General features: G+C 48.0%; 1 protein-coding gene across 3 annotated transcripts in view; it reads left to right on the forward strand.

Moving 5' to 3' along the window:
• Positions 1-389: 389 nt before the first annotated feature.
• Positions 390-25,589, forward strand: part of LOC138761571 (frizzled-5-like) — a 75,142-nt gene continuing 49,942 nt past the window's right edge. For all 3 annotated transcript variants that reach the window (XM_069933884.1, XM_069933885.1, XM_069933886.1), the window contains exons 1-2: positions 390-632; positions 1,016-2,946. In XM_069933884.1, the coding sequence (XP_069789985.1) occupies positions 1,218-2,915 (1,698 nt within the window). In that variant the 5' untranslated portion in view covers positions 390-632; positions 1,016-1,217 and the 3' untranslated portion in view covers positions 2,916-2,946. The remainder of the gene's footprint in view (positions 633-1,015; positions 2,947-25,589) is intronic.

The following is a 25,589-nucleotide window of genomic DNA, read 5'->3' on the forward strand; positions in this document are numbered from 1 at the left end:
AGTTTCCCTTTAAAGACCTGTACGAGTGCCAAACGCACATGACAGATACAATCTCACGCCTTAACGCTGCGCAAAGATCCTTTGCAAGGTAAAAGGAGATTGGCCCGATCCTGGAGGATTTGGTGTCCAACCACCTCTCCAAATACAATGTGAGAGTTGCCGCTTTAACATGGGGCGGCTTTACATACAGCGACTTGCTTTTATTGATTGGTTGATAACATTCTAAGTGGGCTGTTACTTAGATTGGGCATTTGATTGGTCCCTGCTCAGGTGGGCGAGGTCCCCGGGAAGCGCTTGGGTGCGTGATTGGCCGCCCCGAGTTATCCCTTTGAGCCTTGTGGTTGGGAATGGGCAGCGCGTCCCCGCATCTGGCCGGCGATTAGGTTAGAAGGACGATGGAAGGCGGGGCTGTCAGTGAAAGGCGCTCTCCGGTTGGTCGCGGATGGCGCAGATTGACAGGCTCGAGCTTTACCTTGGCTACATTGTGTGTTTCAGGAAAAAGTAACAATCTGGTGGCGGAGCCGCAAGTGGGAGCGGAGCGCAGAGGGCAAAGGGAAGGAGTCGTATTCGGGTGAGATCCGTAGCTGGCGCCCAGTTCGGGGAGAGGAAGAAGAGGTGGAAGGGAGGAAAAGGTAAACGGTCACCGCGGTTCGTAGGAGGGAGATGGAGAGTTTACGTGGGCTTCGAAGGCTGTTTTACCCCCCTCTCTCACTGTAAGGAGAGGGGAGAAAAGATTCGCCCGGCGCCAAGGAACCTAGCACCTAGCGAGATCACATTGGAAGGAAACATTTGGAATGTCTCGAAAAGTTTCCACCTGAACCGGCTGCTAATCCCTCTGTGGGGCCCTCGGTGATCCGAGCGCAAACAGGGACAGCTCCAGACGCTTTGATCAGAAGCAATTTATTGAGGAAGAGGGCGCAAAGTGAACGGGGAAAAGCACGTGAAGGTTGTAGCAAATGTTAAGATTCTGTTTTTTTTTTCCTCTCACCACCCCCCCCCCCCCCCCTTCCCATAGATTTGCTTTCGAGACGGCACTTCGGATGTCGGCGCACATTTCACTCGAAGTCCAAATCCAGCCAGTTATGTTTGAGAGAAGTCAGGTGTGGCCGTGTTTAACCTTGCCGGCAGTGGAAGAATTAGGGCTGTAAAAGCTCGGAGGCAGAGTTCGAGGCCAGGCGTCAGGGGCCGGCTGTGGATCCTTGTTTCAACTGGGTGTTATGGCTCCCCGCTGGCAAGAAGTCTGCTTCTGCCTTGTGGGGCTCGTGGGGGTCGGTCTCTGCGCGTCCAAGGCGATGGTTTGCCAGGTGATCACGGTGCCCATGTGCAAAGGCATCGGCTACAACCACACTTACATGCCGAATCAGTTCAACCACGATAACCAGGACGAGGCGGGACTGGAGGTTCACCAGTTCTGGCCTCTGGTGGAGATCCAATGCTCGCCGGACCTCCGCTTCTTCCTGTGCAGCGTTTACACGCCGATCTGCTTGGCGGACTACATGAAACCCCTGCCACCGTGCAGATCGGTCTGCGAAAGAGCCAAGTCCGGCTGCTCTCCTCTGATGAGGCAGTACGGCTTCGCGTGGCCGGAGCGGATGAACTGCGACCAACTCCCGGTGCTCGGCGACCAGGACCACCTGTGCATGGATTACAACCGGTCCGAGGCGACCACGGCGTCACCCCCGCTCCGTAAGCCCTCCGCGGCCCCGAAGAAGAACTCGCTAACCTCTTGGTCCCATCCAGGGCGCCAGGCCGACTGCTCGGGGAAATGCCATTGCAAGGATCCCTTGGTCCCCATCTCCAAGGAGAGCCACCCGCTCTACAACAAAGTGAGGACCGGCCGCCTGCTCAACTGCGCCTTCCCCTGTTACCAGCCTTACTTTAACCAGGACGAGAGGACTTTTGCGACGCTGTGGATCGGCCTATGGTCCGTCTTGTGTTTCATTTCCACGCTCACGACCGTCTCCACCTTCTTGATCGACATGGAGAGGTTCAAGTACCCGGAGCGGCCGATCATCTTCCTGTCCGCCTGCTACCTCTTCGTGTCGGTGGGTTACATCGTGCGGCTGGCGGCCGGCCACGCTAGGGTGGCGTGCGACCAGGACTACCAGCACATCCACTACGAGACCACGGGCCCGGCATTGTGCACCGTGGTCTTCCTGCTCATCTACTTCTTCGGCATGGCCAGCTCCATCTGGTGGGTCATCCTGTCTCTGACTTGGTTCCTGGCCGCGGGCATGAAGTGGGGCAACGAGGCCATCGCGGGCTACTCCCAGTACTTCCACATGGCCGCTTGGCTCCTCCCCACCGTCAAGTCCATCGCCGCCCTGGCCCTCAGCTCCGTGGACGGCGACCCGGTGGCCGGCATCTGCTACGTGGGCAACCAGAACTTGGACAACCTGCGGGGCTTCGTGCTGGCGCCGCTGGTGGTCTACCTGTTCACCGGCACCACCTTCCTGCTAGCCGGCTTCGTCTCCCTGTTCCGGATACGGAGCGTGATCAAGCAAGGGGGCACCAAGACGGACAAGCTGGAGAAGCTGATGATCCGCATCGGCATCTTCACCGTGCTCTACACGGTGCCAGCCACCGTCGTGGTCGCCTGCTTCATCTACGAGCAGCACTCCAGGGAGAGCTGGGAGGCGGCGCTCAGCTGCCCATGCCCTGGCCTCCCCGACTCCTCCCCACGGCCCGAGTACGCCGTCTTCATGCTGAAGTACTTCATGTGCCTGGCCGTCGGCATCACGTCGGGCGTCTGGATCTGGTCGGGGAAGACTTTGGAGTCGTGGCGGCGCTTCACCGGCCGCTGCTGCCGCGGGAGGAAGCTGGCCGGGGCGGCGATGTACAGTCAAGCCAGCGCATCGCTAGCGAACAGGACGTCGGCAGCCTACCGCAAGCAACTGGCGCTGACGCACGCCTGAATCTCGGAGCAAAGGGGTCACATGCATGCATGTACGGTAAACAAACTGCCCGATATAATGTCTCTGTGTGTATGAACGCATGCATGTGTGTATACATATGCAAGTGTATATATACATGTATGTGTACATATATAAAGTTGTGTATATGTACATATGCATATAAATGTGTATACATTTGTATGAGCATGTATAACATGTACGTGTATAATATATATATATATATAATATATATACACACATGCACACCAAGGTACACCTACCTGAGGTGATGTTTATCCAGTGAGTCTTTTTACACTGTCGACGTGTGGCCTGTGTTGTATTTGACGAGTTTATAAACTGCCCACTTCAGAGCCCTATCCGACAGTATCTCGGAATCTCTTTCCCTCTCTCCCCCTCCCCCCCCCCCCCCCCCCACTTCTTTCCTGGCACGGTTGCATTTCAGTTGGGCCGACTCAACTTGTTGCACCAGCAAGAGTTCAACGGGAAATTGTGCAGTTGCTGGGAAATTGTCGAGCAATGCACAGCAGTGCTGGAGAAACCCAGCAGGTGACTGCGTCTGTAGGAAGTAAAGGGTGACCAGCATTTCGGGCCTGAGCCCTTCGTCAAAGAGCAGGTGAGCACCTGAATAAAGAGGTGGGGGAGGGAAAGGAAAGGGCAGGTTACCTCTACCTGCCTAGGGACGTTGCCTGCTGAGATTCGCCAGCACAATTGTGAATTCCTCCCCCCCCCCAAAAGAAGCTTATTTGCCCCTCCCGCCTTTGCAGCACGCCACAGTCAGAGTTTGGCAAGTTCCTTCTCAGCGGGCTTGGATAAAAGAGGACCCCCCCCCCCCTCCTCTCCTGGGGCTATTAATAAAAACTGAGTGCGACGTGAAAGCACGCAGTTCCCACCGGAGTTTAGCCTTTGAGTAGCATATTACATGAAACGACAGGGTCCCCCAGCCCCTTCTCCCTTTGGGTGAGTGGCTTTTCTGTCCTAATGCTGGTGGAGGGTCTCTCAAGCAGGGGGCCCCTCCCACTGCCACCTGGTCCAGAGACCCTGTTCAGAAAAGATAAGCAGGAGAATTTAAAGGGGGGGGCGGAGGTGCGACCTCTCCCCAACCCCATCAGAGGCCAGGTCTCTGGTCTCACAGGCAGGATGGCTGGCCATTAAAGCCATTTCAGGAGCGCCAATGACAAACAAACTGGAGGGACTCTGAGAAACGGACCATCCACGTCTCCAATTTGGACCCTTTGTCCATGCTGCCTGGAGAAAGGGTCCCAAACAGAAATACAGTTTTAGTTCTCTCCATGGATTCTGCCTCACCTGCTGAGACTTCCACTGTCATTGTTTGCTCCAGATTCCAGAGTCTGCGTTTTATCATCTGGGTGACTCATTTTAAAACAAAAAGTGGACCAGGGTTGGCGGTCAGATGGGTGTGGCTCAGGTTCGTGAGGGTGCCTGGTGCCCCGAACCGAAATGAAACAGGTGAAATTGTCAACCTCTACTAACAAGGGAGCAAATTCCGCAAGCACCCCCCTCCCTCCCCCAACTCACCCCAGACCCAGCCACTTACCAGACAGAGGGACACTCGGCCCCAGTATCAAGGAAAGAATTAAAAACTCACACAGCTGAATTGCCAGCCAGACGCAAGAGCAGGAAGGAGGGTGGGGTTTTTTATTGCTACAGCTGCTTTTATCAGGGAGGTTTTTGCTTTGTATTGGCCACCCCATTATCTCATGAAGAAGTGAGCATTAAAGAAACAAGGAATGATCAAATGCTCAGCGTGTCATAACAACTGTGTCCTGTCAGGGCTCTTCCTGTGATTCATGATGTCCAGGATTTATCTGTCTGTCTTTTGTTGAGCATTAATACTAAACCATGTTGACGGGCTCACTTAAATCTATTGTTCCTTCGATTTGCATTGGTTGCTTGTGAGTTGAACAAGTCCATTTGGCCAGGCTCCGGGGATGTTGCCAACTTCCCCCAGCTCTCTTGCATCTTTTACTGCAATGTATTTCCCACCACAAATGCTGATGCAGTTTGCTAAATTGAAAGTTTGGTCGATCGCTAAAAGTTTTCTTGCAACTGTATGCGCCTTCCAACTTTCTTGAATGGTGGTCCATGGACCACTGCCATATGTGGTTCGTATGTGGTTCAGGTGGTCTGTGAGTTAAGAAAGTTTGTTAAACAGACCCGTGAGGGAGGTCACCTCGTTGATTTAATTATTCTGATTTAAAACACAGAAAAAAAGAGTCACAGCATTAAAATTGGCCCTTCAGTCCATCGGGTCTGTGCTAACCAGCACTGATACTACACACATTTTTTAAGGTTATCCTTGCACATGACCAACCACCCTCCCCCCACCTCCCAGTTTGCCCCTCACCTACATATTAGCTGAAATTTACAGCCACCCAATTAACCTTCCGAGCGATGCATCTTTGGGAGGAAACCTGAGCACACTCGCGGGAAACCAATGGGGTGGGGAGGGGATGTGGTCATAGGGAGAATGTGCAAATTTCACACAGCAGCAGAGGTCAGGATTGAACCCAGGTCGAGTAGCTATGCCACTGTTTTTGGGAGAACGCTTGGAAGGACCAGACAGTCAATGTGCTGGGGACTTAGTGTGGGAAGTTTGCAATTGCAGGGCAAGTCTGCAGACTTGTCTCCTGCATGAGGTGTGAACACAGGCAATTCATTTTTTCCAACAATTTAACTATGAAAACATCACATTAATAGAGTACTCATTTCTGCGATTGCTTAGAAAAATTTTTATATTACAATGACAGCAGGGAAACAGGCCATCATGGCCCTTCTTGTCCGTGCCGAAACACACACTCTCCTAGTCCCACTGACCCGCACTCTGCCCATAACCCTCCACACCTTTTACATCCATATACCTATCCAAATTTTTCTTGAAAGATGGTAATTGTAGCTGCTTCCACCGGAAGCTCATTCCACACAGACCCCACCCGCTGAGTAATGTATTGCATGTAAACTTTTTCTTCCCCCAACTCTCAGCTCGCGTCCTCTTGTTTCAGTCTCCCCTCTCCTCAATGGAAAAAGTCTACCCTCATCTATTCCCTCTCAGGATTTTAAAGTATCAAATCCCCCTCACCTCACGCTCCAAGGAATAAAGACCTAATTTGTTTAACCTTTCTCTATAACTTAGGAGCTGAAACCCAGGTATCATTCTGGTGAATCTTCACTGTACTATCTCTATTTTGTTCACATCCTTTGGTGACCAGAACTGAATAGAATATTCCAAATTTGGCCTCACCAATGCCTTGTACAATTTTAACATGACCTCCCAACTCTTATACCAGTGGTTCTCAACCCTTTTTCTTCCCACTGACATCCTACTTGAAGTAATGTGGGTGGGGAGGGAAGATTGGGAATCACTGCTCTGGACCCAATTGTTACTGAAATATTTTGCTTGTCATTGCTCCATTTCCTTTGGAGTTCTGAAACCGTGCACAGAACGAGTCAATGATGGATGATTAAAACAGTGGATTTCAAACTTTTTCTTCCCACCCACATTCCATCTTAAGCAACCCCTTACTAATCACAGAGCACTGATAGCATAGGGATTACTTAACATGGTATGAGTGGAAAGAAAAAGGTTGAGAACCACTGCTCTACACCCATCTGTTCAATTTGTTTTCTTCAACATTACAGTAGCCCCTCCCTCAAACACCTCCTCCAGCAGCTCCTTCCATACACCCACGGTCCTCTGTGTAAAACATCGCCCCCTCAGGTTTCCTGTTTAATCTCACCTTAACCTCTGGTTACCAATTCCCCTACTCTGGGCAAAAAGACCCTGCGTTCACCCAATCTATTCCTCTCACACATGGGCAGGAAAGGTTCAGACAAATCGGGACCAGCCCAGGATGCCGACTTGGGCAGGCAGGGGCGTCCATGTAAAAGTAGAGGGAATGGGACAATTTGCAGCTCGATGGTCCTGGATTAGTGACCAGTTTGGCAGCTTGATGAGTGAAACAGGAAGTTTGGCGAGTGAGGTAAATGACCACGAAGGGGTGGTGTGTGGGGTTCAGCATGATCCTCGGTAGTGGTGGGCAACCTTATGCCCCTGTCCACACTCAGCAATATGGTCTCCAACAGCCTGCTAAACCCCAGCACTGCCTTCTCATGCCAACTTTCCAACACCCTCCTCCCAAGAGCAATTTTCTGTCAACGAGGTAACCACGCGCGCGGTCAATGGTCGTGCGATTTTCCATTCAAATCTACATCATTGGTCAACGGGCTGCTTGCTTCTCCGTCAGAGTTTTGTGAAGGTAAAGTGTCCAAAACACACTTTGCAACAAGTTTTGTCCTGGGTGTAGTCACAGAGTCGTAGAAAGATATTCTAGGAAAACAAGTCCTAAGTCCTCACCAATCATCAAAACCTATATCTACATTAATCTCACCTATTGATGGCACAGAACATAGAACAGGTTCACACCTGTGCCAAATATGAAGATAAATACAATTAAAAATTGGTAGATATCCAGCCTCACCTTCATAGTTTCCCTACACAGGAACCAGCTTCTCCCCACCCCCACCCACTAGACCCTACTGCTCACACCGACACATCCAGGACAATTTACAACAGCCAATTTACCTACCAAACCACATCTTTGGGATGAGGGAAGGAACTAAGGGATAACTGGACGAACAGAGGGAGTTTGGGTTCCAAATCCATATACCATATTTGCCGGCATATAAGACATTAAAAATGTCATCCGAAAACCAGGGGTTGTTTGATATGCCAAGAATAAATTCCGAACCTTAACGGCAAATCTCAGTGCTCCCCCGCATATAAAATCCGAACCTTAACAGCGAATCTCAGTGCTCAGATTACTTAAGGTGGTGTGTGAGTTCAAAGGGAAGGTTGAGAATCACTGCTCTTGGCCCAATTGTTACTGAAATATTTGGCTTGAGAAAAATTGTCCTTGGCCTATTTCCTTTGGAGTTATGAAACGGTGCACATAACGAATCAATGAGGGACGATTTAAACAATGGTTTTCAAACTTTTTCTTCCCACCCACATCCCACCTTAAGGAATCTCATATAATCACAGAGCACTGAGTGCTGAGATTTATGGTTAAGGTTTGGATTTTATACGCAGGGGAGCGTGGAGATTTGTGGTTAAGGGAATACTGAAAGTGGTATGTGAGTGAAAAGAGAAAGGTTGAGAACCACTGGTTTACTGGGTTTTTTAAATATTGTGATAACATCTCTCCTCCGGTCAGCGGTACGTGCCAGACCTGGGGTCATCTCGTATGGCGAGTAGAGTCCAAAACCACATTGAAAGTGGAAATGCTGGATGTCATCTTTTACGAGTCGTCTTATACCCCAGCATATATGGTACCTCTCAAGTTTGCCACGCAGGTTGATGGGGTAGTGAAGAAGGCTTGTCATCTGTTGGCCTTCATTGGTCGGGGGTCTGAGTTCAGGGACCATGAGGTAATGTTGCAGCCCTAGTAAAACTCTGGTTAGACCATACTTTTAGTATCGTTTTCAGTTCTGATCGCCTCATCACAGGAAGGATATGAAGGCTCTGGAGAAGTTGCAGAGGGGACTTACCAGGATATTGCCTGGATTGAAGAACGCATCTATGAGGCCAGGGGTTTTTGTTCTCTTTGGAACGAGGAATGATGAGAGGTTCCATGTAGGAAAACTCCACCCAGACAGCACATGAGATCAGGGTTGGAACAGAGAACAGTACAGCTCGATGGACCAGCTGGCCTACTCCTGCTCCTTTTTCTTATGATGCATGTCCCTGTATTCCCTGCAAATCGATGAATCCATCTGGAAGCCTCTGCACCGTTATTATCATATCTGCTTCCACCACGGCTCCTGGCAGTCCATCCCAGGCACCCACCACTCGCTGATTTAAAAAATTCCTGCCTCCCACATCTCCTTTAAATTTTCCTACTCTCACCTCCTCTGATATGTGTCATTTTTCTGCCCTTGTTAAAAAGATGTAACTGTCTATCCTATCTTCGTGTTTCCCCACCTTGATGAAGGGATCAAGCCCAAAACGATGGGGATGTATCTTTACCTTTGCTACATAAAGGGTCTGTTTGACCTGCTGAGTTTCTCTGGCATTTGTGTGTTTTTTCGTCTATCCTACCTGTGTCTTTCATAATTTTATAAAACTTCTCCCAGGTCTCCCCTCAGCCTGCAACGCTCCAGAGAAAGCAACCCCAGTTTGTCCCACCTCTCCCTATAACTCGAATCCAGCTACATCCTTTCTGCATCCTTTCCAAAGCATGTAATGAAGTGACCAGAATTTAACACAGTATTCTAAGTTCATCAAGGTTTTAGACCAGTGGGTCTCAACCTTTTTCTTTCCACTCGCATCCCACTTTAAGTAATCCCTGTGCCATCAGTGCTCTGTGATTAGTGAGGGATTGCTTAAGGTGGGATGTGGGAAGTTTGAAAACCACTGTTTTAATTGTCCCTCATTGACTCGTTCTGTGCATGGTTTCAGAACTCCAAAGGATCATTTTTCTGAAGCCAAATATTTCAGTAACAATTAGGTCTAGAGCAGTGATTCTCAACCTCCCCTTCCCACTCACATCCCACCTTAAGCAATCCCTTACTAATCACAGAGCACTAATGGCATAGGGATTACTTAAAGTGGGATGTGAGTGGGAAGAGAAAGGTTTTAGAGGATTGACTCGGTCTCTCATGTTGAGCGGCAGCAGATCTTCCAGTGGTGCCATTGTGTCACAATGTTTAAGTGTTTATTGACCAATGTTCCCACTTTGTCACAACATATTGATGTCTGTGTAGTGTATACAATAATCGCAGCTTCCAAGTGGAAAAACGCATTAAAACCAACTATGCTGTACAAAGCTTCCTTGGCAAAGCTTCAAGGAAAGGCACGAGCGAACAACTATGACCTCTTAAAACAATAATTGGAGAAATGGCTTCTCAGCCACTTGAGGTCATTAAACATTTCAGTGGTGCTGAACTCAAAGAACAGCCTCAATCTTTCTCAATGGCATGTCAGGCACAAGGGTTGAAATGGCCTGCTAGTGGTTCGTTATGTTTTTCTCTTGGGATGTTCTGTAGAGACAGGAAACCAAGGCCCCACCTTCACAGTCTGGAGGACTCTGTGGGCAAATCTCGGCCTAAAGTGCCCTGCTGCTCTGTGTGGTATCTTGCTGTGCACTGCACAACCGCTTGGTTTCCCACATTGCACCAGAACATGCACCTACGAGGTATTTCATTGGCTGCCTGATTGGGGGGGTGGGAGTTTACACCTGCTCCTGTTACAGCTGCTCCTGTTTCCTTCCACGTTCTGGGCATATACTGAAGCTTAGTGGTGAAAGGATTCAAAGGGAAGATGATGGGCATCTGTGAGAGAGAAGGAGAGGGCAAACGGGAGTACCCTGCTAGGATCTGGCTAGACTTGATGGGTTGAATGGCCTCATTTGTAATCATTAATCGGGATACAACTTTCCATTTTCATCTGGTGTGTTGATTCTTTGCGACCCAGATGGCAGTCCTGGATTTATGAACTGGGACCATTCTGTACTTGAGGGAGTCAACACACTGAAACGCCAGAGGAAGTCGACCAGTCTTTTCAACATCCATAGGAGACAAAGATATATTGCCAATGTTTCGGACCTGAGCCTTTCTCCAAGGGAAAATCAGAAAAGTCAGAAGCAGGATATATCAGAAAGTCTCAGAATTCAAACAACGGGGGAAGAATAGGGACTAGGTAGCATTTATCATGTCTGTGCAAACGGAGAGAGGGAATGGAGAGACGATGTTGAGGGGGGTGGTGGGATAGCCAGAGAAGTCGACATTAATGGCATCTAGCTGGAGGGTGCCCAATAGGAAGATGAGGTGTTGTCCCTCCAATTGGCAGGTGGTCTCAATCTGGCCATGCACGAGACCATGGATGGACATGTCGGCAAGAGAATGGGAGGGGGGGATTAAAATGGGGAGATCCACTTTATTGCAGCGGACAAAGCTGAGATACACCACAAAGTGATCTCTCAGTCTGTGCCCATCTCTCCGATGTAGAAGAGACCACAGCAAGAGCACCAGATGCAGTCGACGGCCCCTGCAGATTCACAAGTGAAGTGTTGCTTCAGTTGGAAGAACTGTTTGGGGCCCTGAATGGAGGTGAGGGAGAAGGTGGGGGCACAAGTGAACCATCTCCTGCAGTCACAGGGGTAGGTCCCAAGGGGATAAGGAGGAGTGGACAAGGGAGTCATGGAGGGAGCAGTCCCTGTGGAAGGAGGAGAGGGGAATATGAGTAGTGGTGAGATCTCAAAGTAGGTGGTGGAAGTGATGGAGGAGGATGTGTGGATGCGGAGGCTGGTGGGGTGGTGGGTGAAGACAAGAGGAATCCTGTCCCTGTTGTGGATAGGGGCAGAGGGGGCCAGGGCAATGGGAGGATATGTGGGTGAGGGCTGAGTGGATGGTGGTTGAGGGAAAGCCATGTTGTTTGAAGAAGGAGGACATCTCTGAAGATCTGGCATAGAAGTCCTCATCCTGGGTGTAGACATGATGGAGGTGGAGGAATTGAGAGAATAGAATGGAATCCTTACATGGGGACAGGGTGGGAAGAGGTGTAGTCGAGGAAGCTGTGGGAGTTGGTGAGTTTGTAGAAAATGCCTGTCGAGAGCTTGTCTCCCGAGATGGAGACAGATCGAGGAATGGGAGAGCATTGCTGGAGATGGACCAAGTGAGTGTGTGGTCGGGGTGGAAGTTGGCAGCAAAGTGGATGAGCTCATCATGGGTGCATGAAGCAGCATCGAAGTACTTGAGGGAGAATCAGGACAAAACATGTTCAAAGGGGGACGGAAATAGTCAATGCAAAAGATTAATAACAACCTTATTTTATGAGGCCTGTGACCGAACTTGTCCATTTACATTACACTGGGAGAGAGGGTTAGAGTTAGCACTTGAATTGATTTTGTGAACTGAGATACAGTGAAAGCTTTGTTTTACGTACAGGTTAACCTATGCATAACACAGCAGATAGAACAAAATAAAGACAAAGGAGCTGTGTATAATGTTAAAAAGTGCTGTTAAACAGTGCAAGGGGCATCTTTGATCAATGAAAGTCGTTCAAGGGCCTGATGACAGCAGGAAGTACCCTTCAACTCTGTAGTTTCCATGCTCATGTTCCCAATGGACAGGGGAAGAGAGAGTAAGGGCCAGTTGGGAACTCTCCAAATCAGCAGGAAGTGAGAGAGGATCAACAGAGAGAAGGTTGGTTTGTGTGACGGTCCGAGCTCCCCTCACAAGTCTCTGCAGTTCTTTGCGGCCTTGGGTGAGCGGTTATCTTGGTGCCTCTGGGCAGGGTGTGATGCACCTGTAGACCCAGGCACAGGAGCTGAGTGACACTTGATAGGAGAGGCTTGGAGGGCATCAGTCTCGGCAGAGTTGAAACTCTTAGTGAAAGGCCCAGCCCAGCCTGCGACCAATTGCCAGCTAGCTGCAGAACACAGATCATTTGCTGAAATATCACTAATGGAACTAGAAAAGCTCAACTCCAAGAAATATTTCTCAAGTTTCAATCGCTGACTTTACCAGCAGGGAAACAGCCCCTTCAACCCATTAACTCTGGCCCAAGTCTCAACACCTCCTTTCACTAATTCCACCCCCCCCTACATTCTCTCCCACCCCCCAGAACCGTTCACCCACTCTATTGAGGGTGATTTACAGCAGCCAATTAAATGCCAACTCTGCATGCCTCTGAGGAACCCGGGGGGGGGGGGGGGGGGGAATGGGGAGAACTTGCAAGCTCCACACAGACAGCGCCCAAGGTTGAACTTGGCTCCGAGGCAGCAGCTCCAACTGTGACCCTCCGGTCCATTAAGCAGCTCGGTTCACCTCTTTCCTCGAGGAGACCCATCAGTTTTAAAGTGGGCTAATGCTTGAGGCACAAAAGAATGTGGAGAACGCCTTGGACCTCGTTAACTGAGGGTGGCACCAGCGATCGGGACCAGGATTTGAATCCCGCGCTGTCTGCAAGGAGTTTGTCCGCTCTCCCCATGATTGTGTGGTTTTCCCCGGGGGGGGGGGGGTGTTTCCTCCTACCTTTCCAAACGTATCGGACATTATAGGGTAATTGGGCTCGTGGGCCGGAAGGGCCTGTCACTGAGCTGCACATCTAAATTTAAAATTTAAATTTAAAAAGAGATTTATCAACATTGCGGGCTTTGGTGAAACTACACCTGGGATATTACGGATGGGTCTGAACCCCCACCCCCCCCCCCCCCACCCACCCCGTGTCAGGAAGGATATGTTTTCAATAGAGGGAGGGTAGAGAAGATTCACCAATGCTATATGTCAAGGCACATGTTTTCTCTGGTGGGGGAATCTGGGGGCCAGAGGACAAAATACAAAAAAGTCCTTTAGAACAGAGGTGAGGAGGAATTGTTTTACCCGGGGAGGGAGTGAATCTATGGAATTTGTTGCTGCATACGGCTGTGGAGGCCAGTCTTTGGGTAGATTTAAGAGAGAGGAAGTTCTTGATTAGAAGGAAGGGTTATCGGGAGAAGGAGGTTGAGAAAAGATACAGGGTCCTCCTGTTAAGTTTGAGTTAAACCTGTAGGTTTGTACAGAGAAGTGGGAGAGAAAGCCAGCTGTGGGTGAATGGTGGGGCAAGGCATTGCACCATCCTGCTTCTGTGTTACCGTCCATTGCCCGCACCCCTCACACTCTCAAATGAGTGTGTTTCTGACCCACCCTCCCCACCCCAGTCTGTGAAGTCATTTTAATCCGGCAGGTCCGTGCCCCTCCAAATACACCCATGTGAATTCTGCTGTCACTGCAGTTCGCCTTGACGCTGAGGGGAAACCCTTGGCAATTGGGTCAGCATTCTCTGCACCCTGTTTTTGATGGAAACCTCCTCCTCCTTGACTCTTGTGTGCTTGCCCACCCTGGGCTTGGTCTCCGCACTTCCGCTTTGCCATCTCGCGCTGAGAGAGGCGGGTGACCCAGAAGCCTCCTGTCATTGGTGCGGGCTCGAGTTGTGAGCCAGTCGGCCACGTTTTTCACCTCTGGAGGCAGGCACCCATGGGGTCCTAGTTCATCTGCCTGAAGACTTCAGTACCCAATCTGGGGCACGAGTGACGTCCCATACGGTCAGTTGTGCCGTGCTTTAGAGTGGACGTTAATTCAATGTCAGTGTCCCCTCTCTGACCCATCTCAAAGCATAGGTCATATTTACCATCACCTCACACCATCCCCCCCACCCCCCCCCCCCAAAACATGCCAATGGATCTGGTGAAAAGTCACAAAAAACACAATGCTGGAGAAACTCAGCAGGTCAAACAGTGTAGCAACAATATAGGCACACAGCCAACGTCTCGGGCTTTCGCCCTCCCTCAAGGCATGAGCAAAAGGCGCCCCATTCAACCAACATCTTTTGGCGCCACCTCGCACCCACAAAAGCAAGATGCCTTCCGCATTTTTACCAGGAGTCCGATCGCTTCAGTACATGATCGGAGCAGTCGCCGCACCCGTTCCTCGGCTCAGTGGTGCTGGATTTTGAACGGCAGGCTGTTTCAAAGCGATGGAACTGCAATATTTTCCCAGATATTTCCATGTTGCGATTTCTAAAATGCTGCTCCATCTTTTAAAGGCCTCCAAAGAGACAGCAAATTGGGCAGCAGGATGGCAGGATGGTTTACATTTGAGATGTTTAATTAATATTTGGAGTCTATGGCACAAAAAAAACATCTTTGGGAATAGTGTAAATTGTTTTTCCCTCCCCCCCCCACCCCAAATAATGAATGTAAATAATTCTAAGTATTTCTAGCTGAATACGGGTTTGATGCAAGTTTATTTATGCCTGAATGATTTCTCAGCTTGATACTCAAACCAGCAATTTGTACATAGTTGACGAACATATCTCAGCTCCTTACGCCGGGGTCTAAGTTAAAGTTTGGCTTTGGCTGTCACACCCCATCATCACCATTTTTATATAGTTTAAAACTTTGTATGTATTATATTTTGCAAAAGTCTTGAGATTTTATAAAAAAGAGAAATTAAAAGTAGGTATTTATGAAAAGCATTTCTGTCTTCTATTTTTTGGTTCTTGTTTGTTTTAGGGGAAAATAAAGTTGGAATTAATGAACGATCGATCAATATTTCAGTCTTTTTTTTTTGTCCTTTCTCTTTACCCCCTGTCACTGTGAAGGAGATAACAGTATGAGAATGTTTGGCCCATTTACCCATCCAGATCATCACCGTCCCTGAACACCCTCGAGTCCTGGAATGCCCCCCATTCCCGCCCCCATCCTTCCCCTGCGAATTGGAGGCAAAGGTTAGGATCCACTGACATCAAGGCTGAACAGGCCTGGGGGTTTGAGTCTGATCTCGGAAACTGGCGCTGGACAAAATGGCTGCCTGCCTGCCTGACGGTGGATGAAGAATTTCAAGTACGTTGCATTCTATTACGCGGCAATAATGGAATCTTTACCTTCATCCATTGCTATGCCGCAGTTAATTCATCAGGCAGTTAGGCCCTGATTGCTCCATTTTGAAGTTAAAAGGTAGTGGGTTCAGTTCACCGACAGCTCAAAATAGCACAGGGTGGGATTTATTTGCACTAGAGCTTTGAATATTTATCTATTTTTGTGCATTTGTTGTCTTTTTAATTCAATTAGTGTTGTTTTGTAAGTTTTTTTAAACCAAGTACCTATTTAGCTGCAGCACGGAAGTATTTCAATGCATCTGCACACTGTATATGACAATAAACTCATTGTCATTTACACAGTACATGGTGGAGCCCTGGAGAGTGTTGTAGGAGAGAGCGACGGATCCAGGTGCATAGTTCCCTGATGGTGTAGAAGTTGTTTGGCACTCCATATATAAATCAAAGCATAGAATATAGGAGTTGGGAAGTGATGTTGAGACTGTTCAAGGCCAAGTTTGGTATACTGTGTGCAGTTTTGTTCCCCAAATTATAGGAAGGATACCAATAAGGTAGAGAGAGAGCAGAGAAGATTTACTAAAATGTTGCCTGGATTGAAATATCTAGAATATGGAGAAAGATTGAGTCATCTGGGTCTTTATTCATTGGAGCGTAGAAGGTTGAGGTGGGATTTGATAGAGGTATTTAAAATTATGAGGGGGATAGATGGAGTAGATGTGAATAGGCTCTTCCCCTTGAGGCAGGGGAGATTGGAACGAGGGGTTGTAAATTTAGGGTTAGGGGGCAAATAGTTTAGAAGTAACATGAGGGGGGGCTTCTTCACTCAGAAAGTGGTGGCTGAGTGGAAGAGGTGGTTGCAGCAGGGTCAATTCTGTAATTTAAGAGAAGGTTGGATAAGTGCATGGATGTGAGGGGGTTGGAGGGTTATGGATAGGTGGGACTAGAGGAGATCACTTAAGTTGGTGTGGCCAAGAGAGGCCAACCAAGATGGCCTGTTTTAATCGTCCCTGATTCGTTCTGTGCACGGTTTTAGAACTCCAAAAGAAATGGGCCAATAACAAGCAAAAGATTTCAGAAACAATTGGGTCTAGAGCAATGATTCTCAACCTTCCCTTCCCACTCTTTTCCCACTTTAAGCAGTCCCTCACTAATCACAGAGCATCGATGGTAGAGGGATGACTTAAAGTGGGACGTGAGGGAAAAGAAGGTTGAGAACCACTGGTCTAAACTTTTGCTCTCAACTCTCAGCTCATGTCCTTTCGTTTGGATCTTCCCCTTTCTTAAAGGAAAAAGCTCTCTCCACGTCCACTCTGTCTAACCCCTAATAGTTTTAAACACCTCAATCAAATCCCCTCTCAACCTTCTATGTTCCAAAGAATAAAGCCCTAACTTATTTAACCTTTCCCAATACCTTAGACCTTGTTACCCTGGCAACATCTCCGCAGTCTCTCTCCAAATTGTTGATGACCAAAACTGCGCACAATCTTGTCTTCAGTGGGTGGAACAATGAGTACACAAGTTGGGACATCATGATGCAGCTGTACAAAGCATTGGCGAGACCACACACAGAGTCGGAGAGGCAACTCGCACCTGGGCCCCAGGAACTCGCACAGGAACCAGGTTCTAGGATACAAGAGGGCACTGGGGGTAGAAAGGGCTCCCGAAGGACCTTGGGCGCTGGAGGCTTCCTGATCGTGTCGGATGTTTGGATCCGGAGCTCGGGCAACTTAAGGGTCGAACGTGAGTCTGTAAGGCCTGCAGGAACGCCGGAGGTGAAGCCATGGGGCACTGGGCAAGACTAATGGTGACTCTTCGTCACGCAATAATGGTTTGAAAATGTAACCTATTTGTCTGCCGTATGGCAATGAAAGGAACCTTGAGGAGTATTGCATGCAGGTCTGGACGTCCAGCTATAGGAATGACGACACTGAGTTGGAAAGGAAAGATTCACCAGGATGTTGCTGGGACAATGTCCACTAGCTCAGGATGGAGGAGTAAGCTTTCCCTGGTGGTGGGTCAAAAGGTGAACGCTCGCAGTCTTTTTCTATAGTGTGAACTATAGAGAGCAGAGGTTTAAAATGAGAAGAAATGGAGTCTTGGAGGGCCAATTTTTACACTCAGAGGCCTTTCCATATCTGGAACGGGCTGCAACGTTCAAAATTCGTTTGGGCAGATCTATGGACAAAGGATTTCAAAGAATATGGAATGTCCAGACGTGCAGTTTTTATTAAATGGAAAGACAATTCCACTTACACATAAACAATGGTTAAGCAATATTATGTCTTGTTTAAGTTTAGGAAAAAATTAGATATGCCATTAAAGAGTCAAATGATAACTTCCCAAAAGACGTGGGGCCCATTTATGGACAATTATCAATCCGGGTTGTTCCGAAGCTTTGGTGCTGTGTTATCCATCTCCAGGTTGCCATCACTTGATCCCTACGTGTCAGCTTTTAACCTTGCTTTGTGATAGGTGTTGCACCATCAATAACCATCCAAAGACTAGAAGCTCCCTAAACAGAAGGCACGTTTCACGTAGCTGGCCTGAGACCCGAGCTTGTCCTGGGGGGAGGGGTTATGGCATTGCCGCTTGATGCACCAGCAATTACTCAAAGACAGGCTGACAGGCTTTTATTCACTAAAGAACCTGCTGCTTGACTGCCCTGCAGTGGGGGAAGGTGGGGGTGGAGGCTGTGGAGCAGTCAGCTTCCTACTACTGTGGGAGGGGCTACAGGTGCAGCCGGCCAATGGGTGGGCCCAACCAGACAAACACGTACAACAGTGGTTTACCACACCACCTTTATTAGGGGAGGGGCCACGGAAACAACCAGCAAGGGGTGGGCCAGCCATGCACGGACAAACAGTATTAACAGGGGTCCCAAAAACGCTGTTTTTTTTTCTTCTCTTGAATTTTACAATATATAACTACTGTTCAATTGTGCATAATGTCAACATCAATAAAGTATTTAAAAAATAAAGGATTTGGACCAAATGCAGGCAAATGGGACCTGTTGGATGGCAGCGACAAGTTAAGCTGAAGGTCCTGTTCCGTGCTGTGTGACTGAGATTCTACGTTTGCACTGTTGTGATCAGTGCGGATCAGATGGCAGATTTATTGTCAGAAATACATCACATACAGCTGCGAGATTCCTTTTTCCTGTGGCAAATTTACCGCTCAAAGAAAAACTGTACACAGCGTAAACATGTAAACAAGAACTGTAAATGGATAATGAATGTAAACAAACTAACTGTGCAACACAGAGAGAACAAAAAGAAAATCAATAAAGTGCGCAAGTAAAAGTCCTTAAATGAGTCTCTGAGTTTGTCGTTGAGGAGTCTGATGGTGGAGGGGTAGCAGCTGTTCCTGATGGTGTGAGTCTTGTGGCACCTGCACCCCTTTCCTGATGGGAGCAGCGAGAACAGAGCATGTGCTGGGCAATGTGGGTCTTTGATGATCGCTGCTGCTCTCTGACGGCAGCCTTCCCTGTAGATGTGCTCGATAGTGGGGAGGGTTTTGCCTGTGATGTCCTGGGCTGCGTCCACTACCTTTTGGAAGGCTTCATGCTGAGGGGTATTGGTGTCCCCGCACCAGACCGTGACGCAGCCGGTCAGCGCACTTTCCAACGCACCCCTGGAGAAATTTGCAGGGTTTCTGGGATCATACCAGACCTCTGCAAACTCCTGGGGAAGGGGAGGAAGCAGTTCTGAGAAGCTTGATGGAGTTGCTGTTTACTCAGGTGGATGAAGAAGAACAGGGTGTGGGGGAGAGGGGGTGTTGGGCAGGAAGGAAGAAGGAAGAAGGAGGAGCTTGGAGAGAGTTATAACCATAACCATATAACCTGTTACAGCGCGGAAACAGGTCATGTCGGCCCTTCGAGTCCGCACCGGTTCACTAGAACAACTCCACTAGCTCGAACCTCCCGCTCTCCGCCCATAACCCTCCAACCCCCTCACCTCCACGTACACATCCAACCTTCTCTTAAATGACAGAAGGGACCCTGCCGCAATTATCTCATTCGGAAGATCATTCCATTCTGCCACCTCTCTCTGAGTGAAAAAATATCCTCTAATATTTCTCCTAAAGTTTTGCCCCCTTACCCTTAACTCATGCCCTCTTGTTCCAACCTCCCCTGCCCTCAGGGGAAAGAGTCTGTTGATGTCTAGTCTATATATTCCTTTCATAATTTTAAATACCTCTATCAAATCCCCTCTCAGCCATCTATGTTCCAATGAATAAAGTCCCAGTATCCTTAATCTTTCTTTGTACTCTAGATGCTGTAAGCCAGGCAACATCCTTGTAACTCTTCTCTGCACCCTCTCCACCATATCTATATCCTTTCTATAATTAGGAGACCAGAACTGAGCACAGTACTCCAAACCTGGCCTCACCAATGCCTTAAACAGCCGCACCATCACTTCCCAGCTCCTATACTCTATACTATGATTTATGAAGGCCAGCATACCATATGCCTTCTTAACCACCCTGTCTACATGGGAATCCATCTTAAGGTAACTCTGTACCATAACCCCCAGGTCTCTTTGCTCCTCTGCGTGCCTCAATGCCCTCCCCTTAACTGTATATGTCCTATTTTGATTATTTTTACCGAAATGCAGCACCTCACACTTGTCTACATTGAATTCCATCTGCCATCTTTCAGCGCACTCTTCCAAACAAACCAAATCCTTCTGTAATCCAAGAAAACCTTCCTCACTATCCACCACTCCTTCTATTTTCATATCATCTGCATATTTGTTTTCCCAGTTAACCACCCTCTCCTCCAAATCATTAATATAAAAGATAAACAACAAGGGACCCACACCGATCCCTGAGGCACCCCGCTCATCACAGGCTTTCAACCTGACAGACAGATGTCCACAATGACTCTCTGCTGTCTATCTTCCAGCCATCTCTGAACCTATCTCACTGTCAGAGTGATGGGGTTAATTGGTCAAGGGCCAATAAAAAGGGGAGTAAGGCAAAGGAGCAGCCAATGAGGAGTGGTCCAGTGAGTGAGTGGCCCGGTGAAGGAGTGGGGCTTCGAGGCTTTTGCTTGAGGGGCTTCAATGAGCAGAGGCTGAGGATGAACATATCGGGACTCAGGTAACATATAATATATATCTTTTTCTCTTTTAAGGTGAGGAGATAGTGTGTGAGAGCAGTTTGCTGTTCTCAGGGTCAGATGTGGGCGGTACTGGGGTCTTCTAGCCTCCCAGACATCCACATCTGCACTAGGTGGGCTGAGCTGCAGTGCTCAGGGACAGTATGAGGGAACTGGAGCTGCAGCTCGATGACCTCGCTCTGGTCAGGGAGAGTGAGGCCATCATAGATAGGAGTTACAGCCAGGTGGTCTCACCAGGGCCACAGGAAGAGAGTCAGTAGGTTACTGTTAGGAGGGGAAGAGGGAAGAGTCAGGTTCAAGAGAGAGCAACTGAGTCTGTAGACCTCAACAATCGGTACTCCTCCTCGAGTATTGTTGGGGAGGGGGGGACAATCAGGCTGGGGAAGGCAGTGGTGGGTGTATCTCTGGCACAAGGTCAGCCTCTGTAGCCCAGAAGGGTAGGGAAAGGAAGAGGAGGGCAATAGTTATAGGGGATTCGATGGTCAGGAGGACAGATCAGGGATAAGGGAAACCAGATGGTGGTTTGCCTCCCTGGTGCCAGGGATGTAATTATGCATACCCAAGACATCCTAAAAGGGGAGGGTAATGAACCAGAGGTCGTGGTACATGTTGGTACCAACGACATAGGGAGGAAGGAGGAAGTGTTACTAAAAAATGAATATAGGGAGTTAGGTAGGGAGCTGAGAAGAAGGACCGCAAAGGGGGTTAATCTCTGGATTACTTCCTGTGCCACGCGACAGTGAGGGCAGGAATAGTATAAAGTGGAGGATGAATTGGTGGCTAAAGGGGTGGAGTAAGGGGCAGGGATTCTGGTTCTTGGATCACTGGGACCTATTCTTCGGGAAGTGGGACCTGTACCGAACGAACGAGTTGCATCTGAATCCCAGAGGGACCAGGATCCTGGCAGTGGAGTTTGCTAGGGCTACTAAGGCGGCTTTAAACTAGTATGGTTGGGGGAACGGGTTCATGTGAGGGAGGATGGCAGAGAGAGGTTTTGTCAGCAAAGAGAAAAGGGTAGTAGACAAAATTTGGGGGTGGAACGACAGTTGATCGAGGAGGAAAGGGACTGGTGCTATGATGGGGGAGGGATGATGGTAATGAATAATAGTCTGGACAGTAGAGAGGGGGATAGGCAGAAGGTAAGATGTGGGAGGTCTCTGAAGAGCATTTACTTCAATGTAAGGAGTGTTGTAAGGAAGGTGGACGAGCTGAGGGTGTGGATAGACACTTGGCAGTATGAAGTGGTGGCGATTAGTGAGACGCGGTTGCAGGAGGGTTGTGACTGGCAGCTAAATATTCAGGGATTCCGCTGCTTTAGGTGTGATAGAATTGGAGGGGTCGGGGGGGGTGTGTGGCATTACTTGTCAGGAAAAATATTACAGCTGTGCTGAGGCATGATAGATTGGAGGGCTCGTCAAGGGAGGTGGTATGGGTGCAATTAAAAATATATAAAAGGTGAGCTAACAATTATAGGGGTGTATTATAGACCACCTAGTGGGGAGCGAGAACTGGAGGAGCAAGTGTGTAAGGAAATAGCTGAGATGTGCAATAAGCACAGAGTTGTGTTAGTTGGGGATTTTAATTTTCCTAATATAGATTAGGAAACACAATCTGTGAAGGGGCTGGATGGCTTAGAGTTTGTAAAAGGTGTGCAGGATAGCTTTTTGCAGCAATACATTGAGGTACCCACTAGAGAAGGGGCAGTGTTGGATCTACCGTTGGGGAATGAGATAAGGCAGGTGACTGAGGTGTGCGTGTTGGGGAGCACTTCAGATCCAGTGATCATCGCACCATTAGTTTCAGCATAATTATGGAAAGGGATAGGTCTGGTCTGATGATGAAGATCTTTGAGTGGGGGGAAAGCCAGATTTGATGAAATGAGAAGGGATTTGCAGGGAAGGAGGTGGAGGAGAATTAGAGGGCATTTAAAGGTGAGAATTTGAGGGTGCAGAATCTTTATGTTCCTGTTAGGATAAAAGGCAGGGCCAAATGTTCAAGAGAGCTGTGGTTTTCAAGAGAGATTAGAGGCCTATATTAAATACAGGAAGCAAGGTATGGACAAGATGCTTGAAAGATACATAGATTGTAGGAAGAAGCTTAAGAAAGAAATTAGGAAAGTGAAAAGAAGGTATGAGGTGGATATAGTGAACAGGGTGAAAGTAAATCCGAAGGGTTTTTACAAATATGTGAATAACAAAAGGAGAGTGAAGGATAGAACTGGTCCACTGGAGAATCGGAGTGGACGAATATGTGAAGAGCCAAATGAGATGGGGATGAATTGGTGGCTATTGAATGAATCCTTCTTGTCAGTATTCATTAGGGAAAGGGATATGAAATTGTGTAAGATAATTGAGGCAAAAGGGGTGATTATGGAAAACATAGGGATTAGGAAAGAGGGGTGTTGGAACTTCTCAGGCATATAAAGGTGTATAAGTCTCCGGGTCCCGACAGGATTTTCCCCAGGACCTTGAGGGAAGTCAGGGAGGAAATAGTGGAGGCTCTGACAGTAATTTTTCAACAGTCACTGAAGGAAGGTGTGGTGCCGTGGGATTGGCGGGTTGCAAATGTGGTTCCTCTGTTTAAAAAGGGCTTCAGATGTAGGCCCAGCAATTATTGGCCAGTAAGTTTGACATCGGTGGTGGGTAAACTAATGGAAAGTATTCTTAGGGATAATATGTATAAGTATCTAGAGGGGCAGGGATTGATTAGGGGCACCCAACATGGGTTTGTGAGGGGAAGGACATGTTTGACAAATCTTGTTGAACTTTTTGAGGAGGTGACTAGGAAGGTTGATGAAGGTAGAGCAGTGGATGTAATCTATATGGATTTCAGTGAGGTCTTCAGTAAGATTCCGCATGGAAGGTTGGTGAGGAAGGTTCAGTCACTAGGGATTAATGTTGAGGTAGTCAGATGGGTTCAATGGTGGCTAGAAGATAGGCATCAGAGAGTCATGGTGGATAAATGTCTGTCGGGATGGAGGCCATGACGAGCGGTGTGCCTCAGGGATCGGTGTTGGGTCCCTTGTTCATCATTTACATTAATGATTTGGATGATGGAGTGGTAAATTGGGTGAGTAAATATGCAGACGATACAAAAATAGGGGGAGTTGTGGATAGTGAGGATGGTTTTCGGGGACTACAGGAAGGATTTGGATGGCTTACAAGAGTGGGCTGAAAGGTGGCGGATGGAATTTAATGGAGATAAGTGTGAAGTGCTTCATTTTTGGAAGAATAATCAAAACAGGACATATCAGTGAAGGGGAGGGCGTTGTGGAATGCAGAGGAACAGAGAGATCTTGGAATAACAGTTCATCGTTCTTTGAAAGTGGATTCTCATGTAGATAGGGTGGTGAAGAATGCTTTTGGTATGCTGGCCTTTATAAATCATAGCATAGAATATAGGAGCTGGAAGGTGATGTTGAGGCCAAGTTTGGAGTATTGTGTGCAGTTCTAGTCCCCAAATTATAGGAAGGATATCAATGAGATAGAGAAGGTGCAGAGAAGATTTACTAAAATGTTGCCTGGATTGCAGTATCTAGAATACGGAGAAAGATTGAGTAGACTGGGTCTTTATTCATTGGACCATAGAAGGTTGAGGGGTGATTTGATAGAGGTATTTAAAATTATGAGGGGGGTAGATAGAGTAGATGTGAATAGGCTCTTCCCCTTGAGGCAGGGGAGATTGGAACGAGGGGTCATAAGTTAAGGGATAGGGGTCAAAAGTTTAGAAGTAAAATGAGAGGGAGCTTCTTCACTCAGAGAATGGTGGCTGAGTGGAATGACCTTCTGGAACAGGTGGTTGCAGCAGGGTCAATTCTATCATTTAAGAGAAGGTTGGATGAGTGCATGGATGTGAGGGGGTTGGAGGGTTATGGGCAGGGAGTGGGTAGGTGGAACTAGTGGAGTTTCACATAAATCGGTGCAGATTAGAAGGGCCGAGATGGCTTGTTTCTGTATCGTAATAGTTATATTATATAACCATTTACGGAGCAGAAACAGGCCATGTCGGCCTTTCGAGTCTGCACCGGTTCACTAGAACAACTCCACTAGCTTGAACCTCCCGCTCTCCGCCCATAACCCTCCAACCCCCTCACCTCCATGTACACATCCAACCTTCTCTTAAATGACAGAAGGGACCCTGCCTCAATTATCTCATTCGGATGATCATTCCATTCTGCCACCTCTCTCTGAGTGAAAAAATATCCTCTAATATTTCTCCTAAAGTTTTGCCCCCTTACCCTTAACTCATGCCCTCTTGTTCCAACCTCCCCTGCCCTCAAGGGAAAGAGTCTGTTTATGTCTAGTCTATATATTCCTTTCATAATTTTAAATACCTCTATCAAATCCCCTCTCAGCCATCTATGTTCCAATGAATAAAGTCCCAGTATCCTTAATCTTTCTCTGTACTCTAGATGCTGTAAGCCAGGCAACATCCTCGTAACTCTTCTCCACACCCTCTCCACCTTATCTATATCCTTTCTATAATTTGGAGACCAGAACTGAGCACAGTACTCCAAACCTGGCCTCACCAATGCCTTAAACAGGTGCAGCATCACCTCCCAGCTCCTATACTCTATACTATGATTTATGAAGACCAACATACCATATATCTTCTTAACCACCCTGTCTACATGGGAATCCACATTCAGTGAACTCTGTGCCATAATCCCCAGGTCCCTTTGCTCCTCTACATGCCTTAATGCCCTCCCCTTAACTGTATATGTCCTATTTTGATTATTTTTACCGAAATGCAGCACCTCACACTTGTCTGCATTGAATTCCATCTGCCATCTTTCAGCCCACTCTTCAAAACAAACCAAATCCTTCTGTAATCCAAGAAAATCTACCTCACTATCCAGCACTTCCCCCATTTTCATATCATCCGCATATTTGCTTACCCATTTAACCACACCCTCCTCTAAATCATTAATATAAATTATAAACAAGGGACCCACCACCGATCCCTGAGGCACCCTGCTTGTCACAGGTTTCCAACCTGACATACAGTTGTCCACCATGATTCTCTCCTATCTATCTCCCAGCCACTTCTGAACCCATGTCACAATCTCTCTACTAATTCCTAGTGACTGAACCTTCCTTATTAACTTCCATGCAGAACCTTATCAAAAGCCTTACTAAAATCCAAATAGATCACATCCACC

Source organism: Narcine bancroftii, chromosome 4 (genome assembly GCF_036971445.1).
Source record: "Narcine bancroftii isolate sNarBan1 chromosome 4, sNarBan1.hap1, whole genome shotgun sequence".
Taxonomy (NCBI): Eukaryota; Metazoa; Chordata; class Chondrichthyes; order Torpediniformes; family Narcinidae; genus Narcine; species Narcine bancroftii.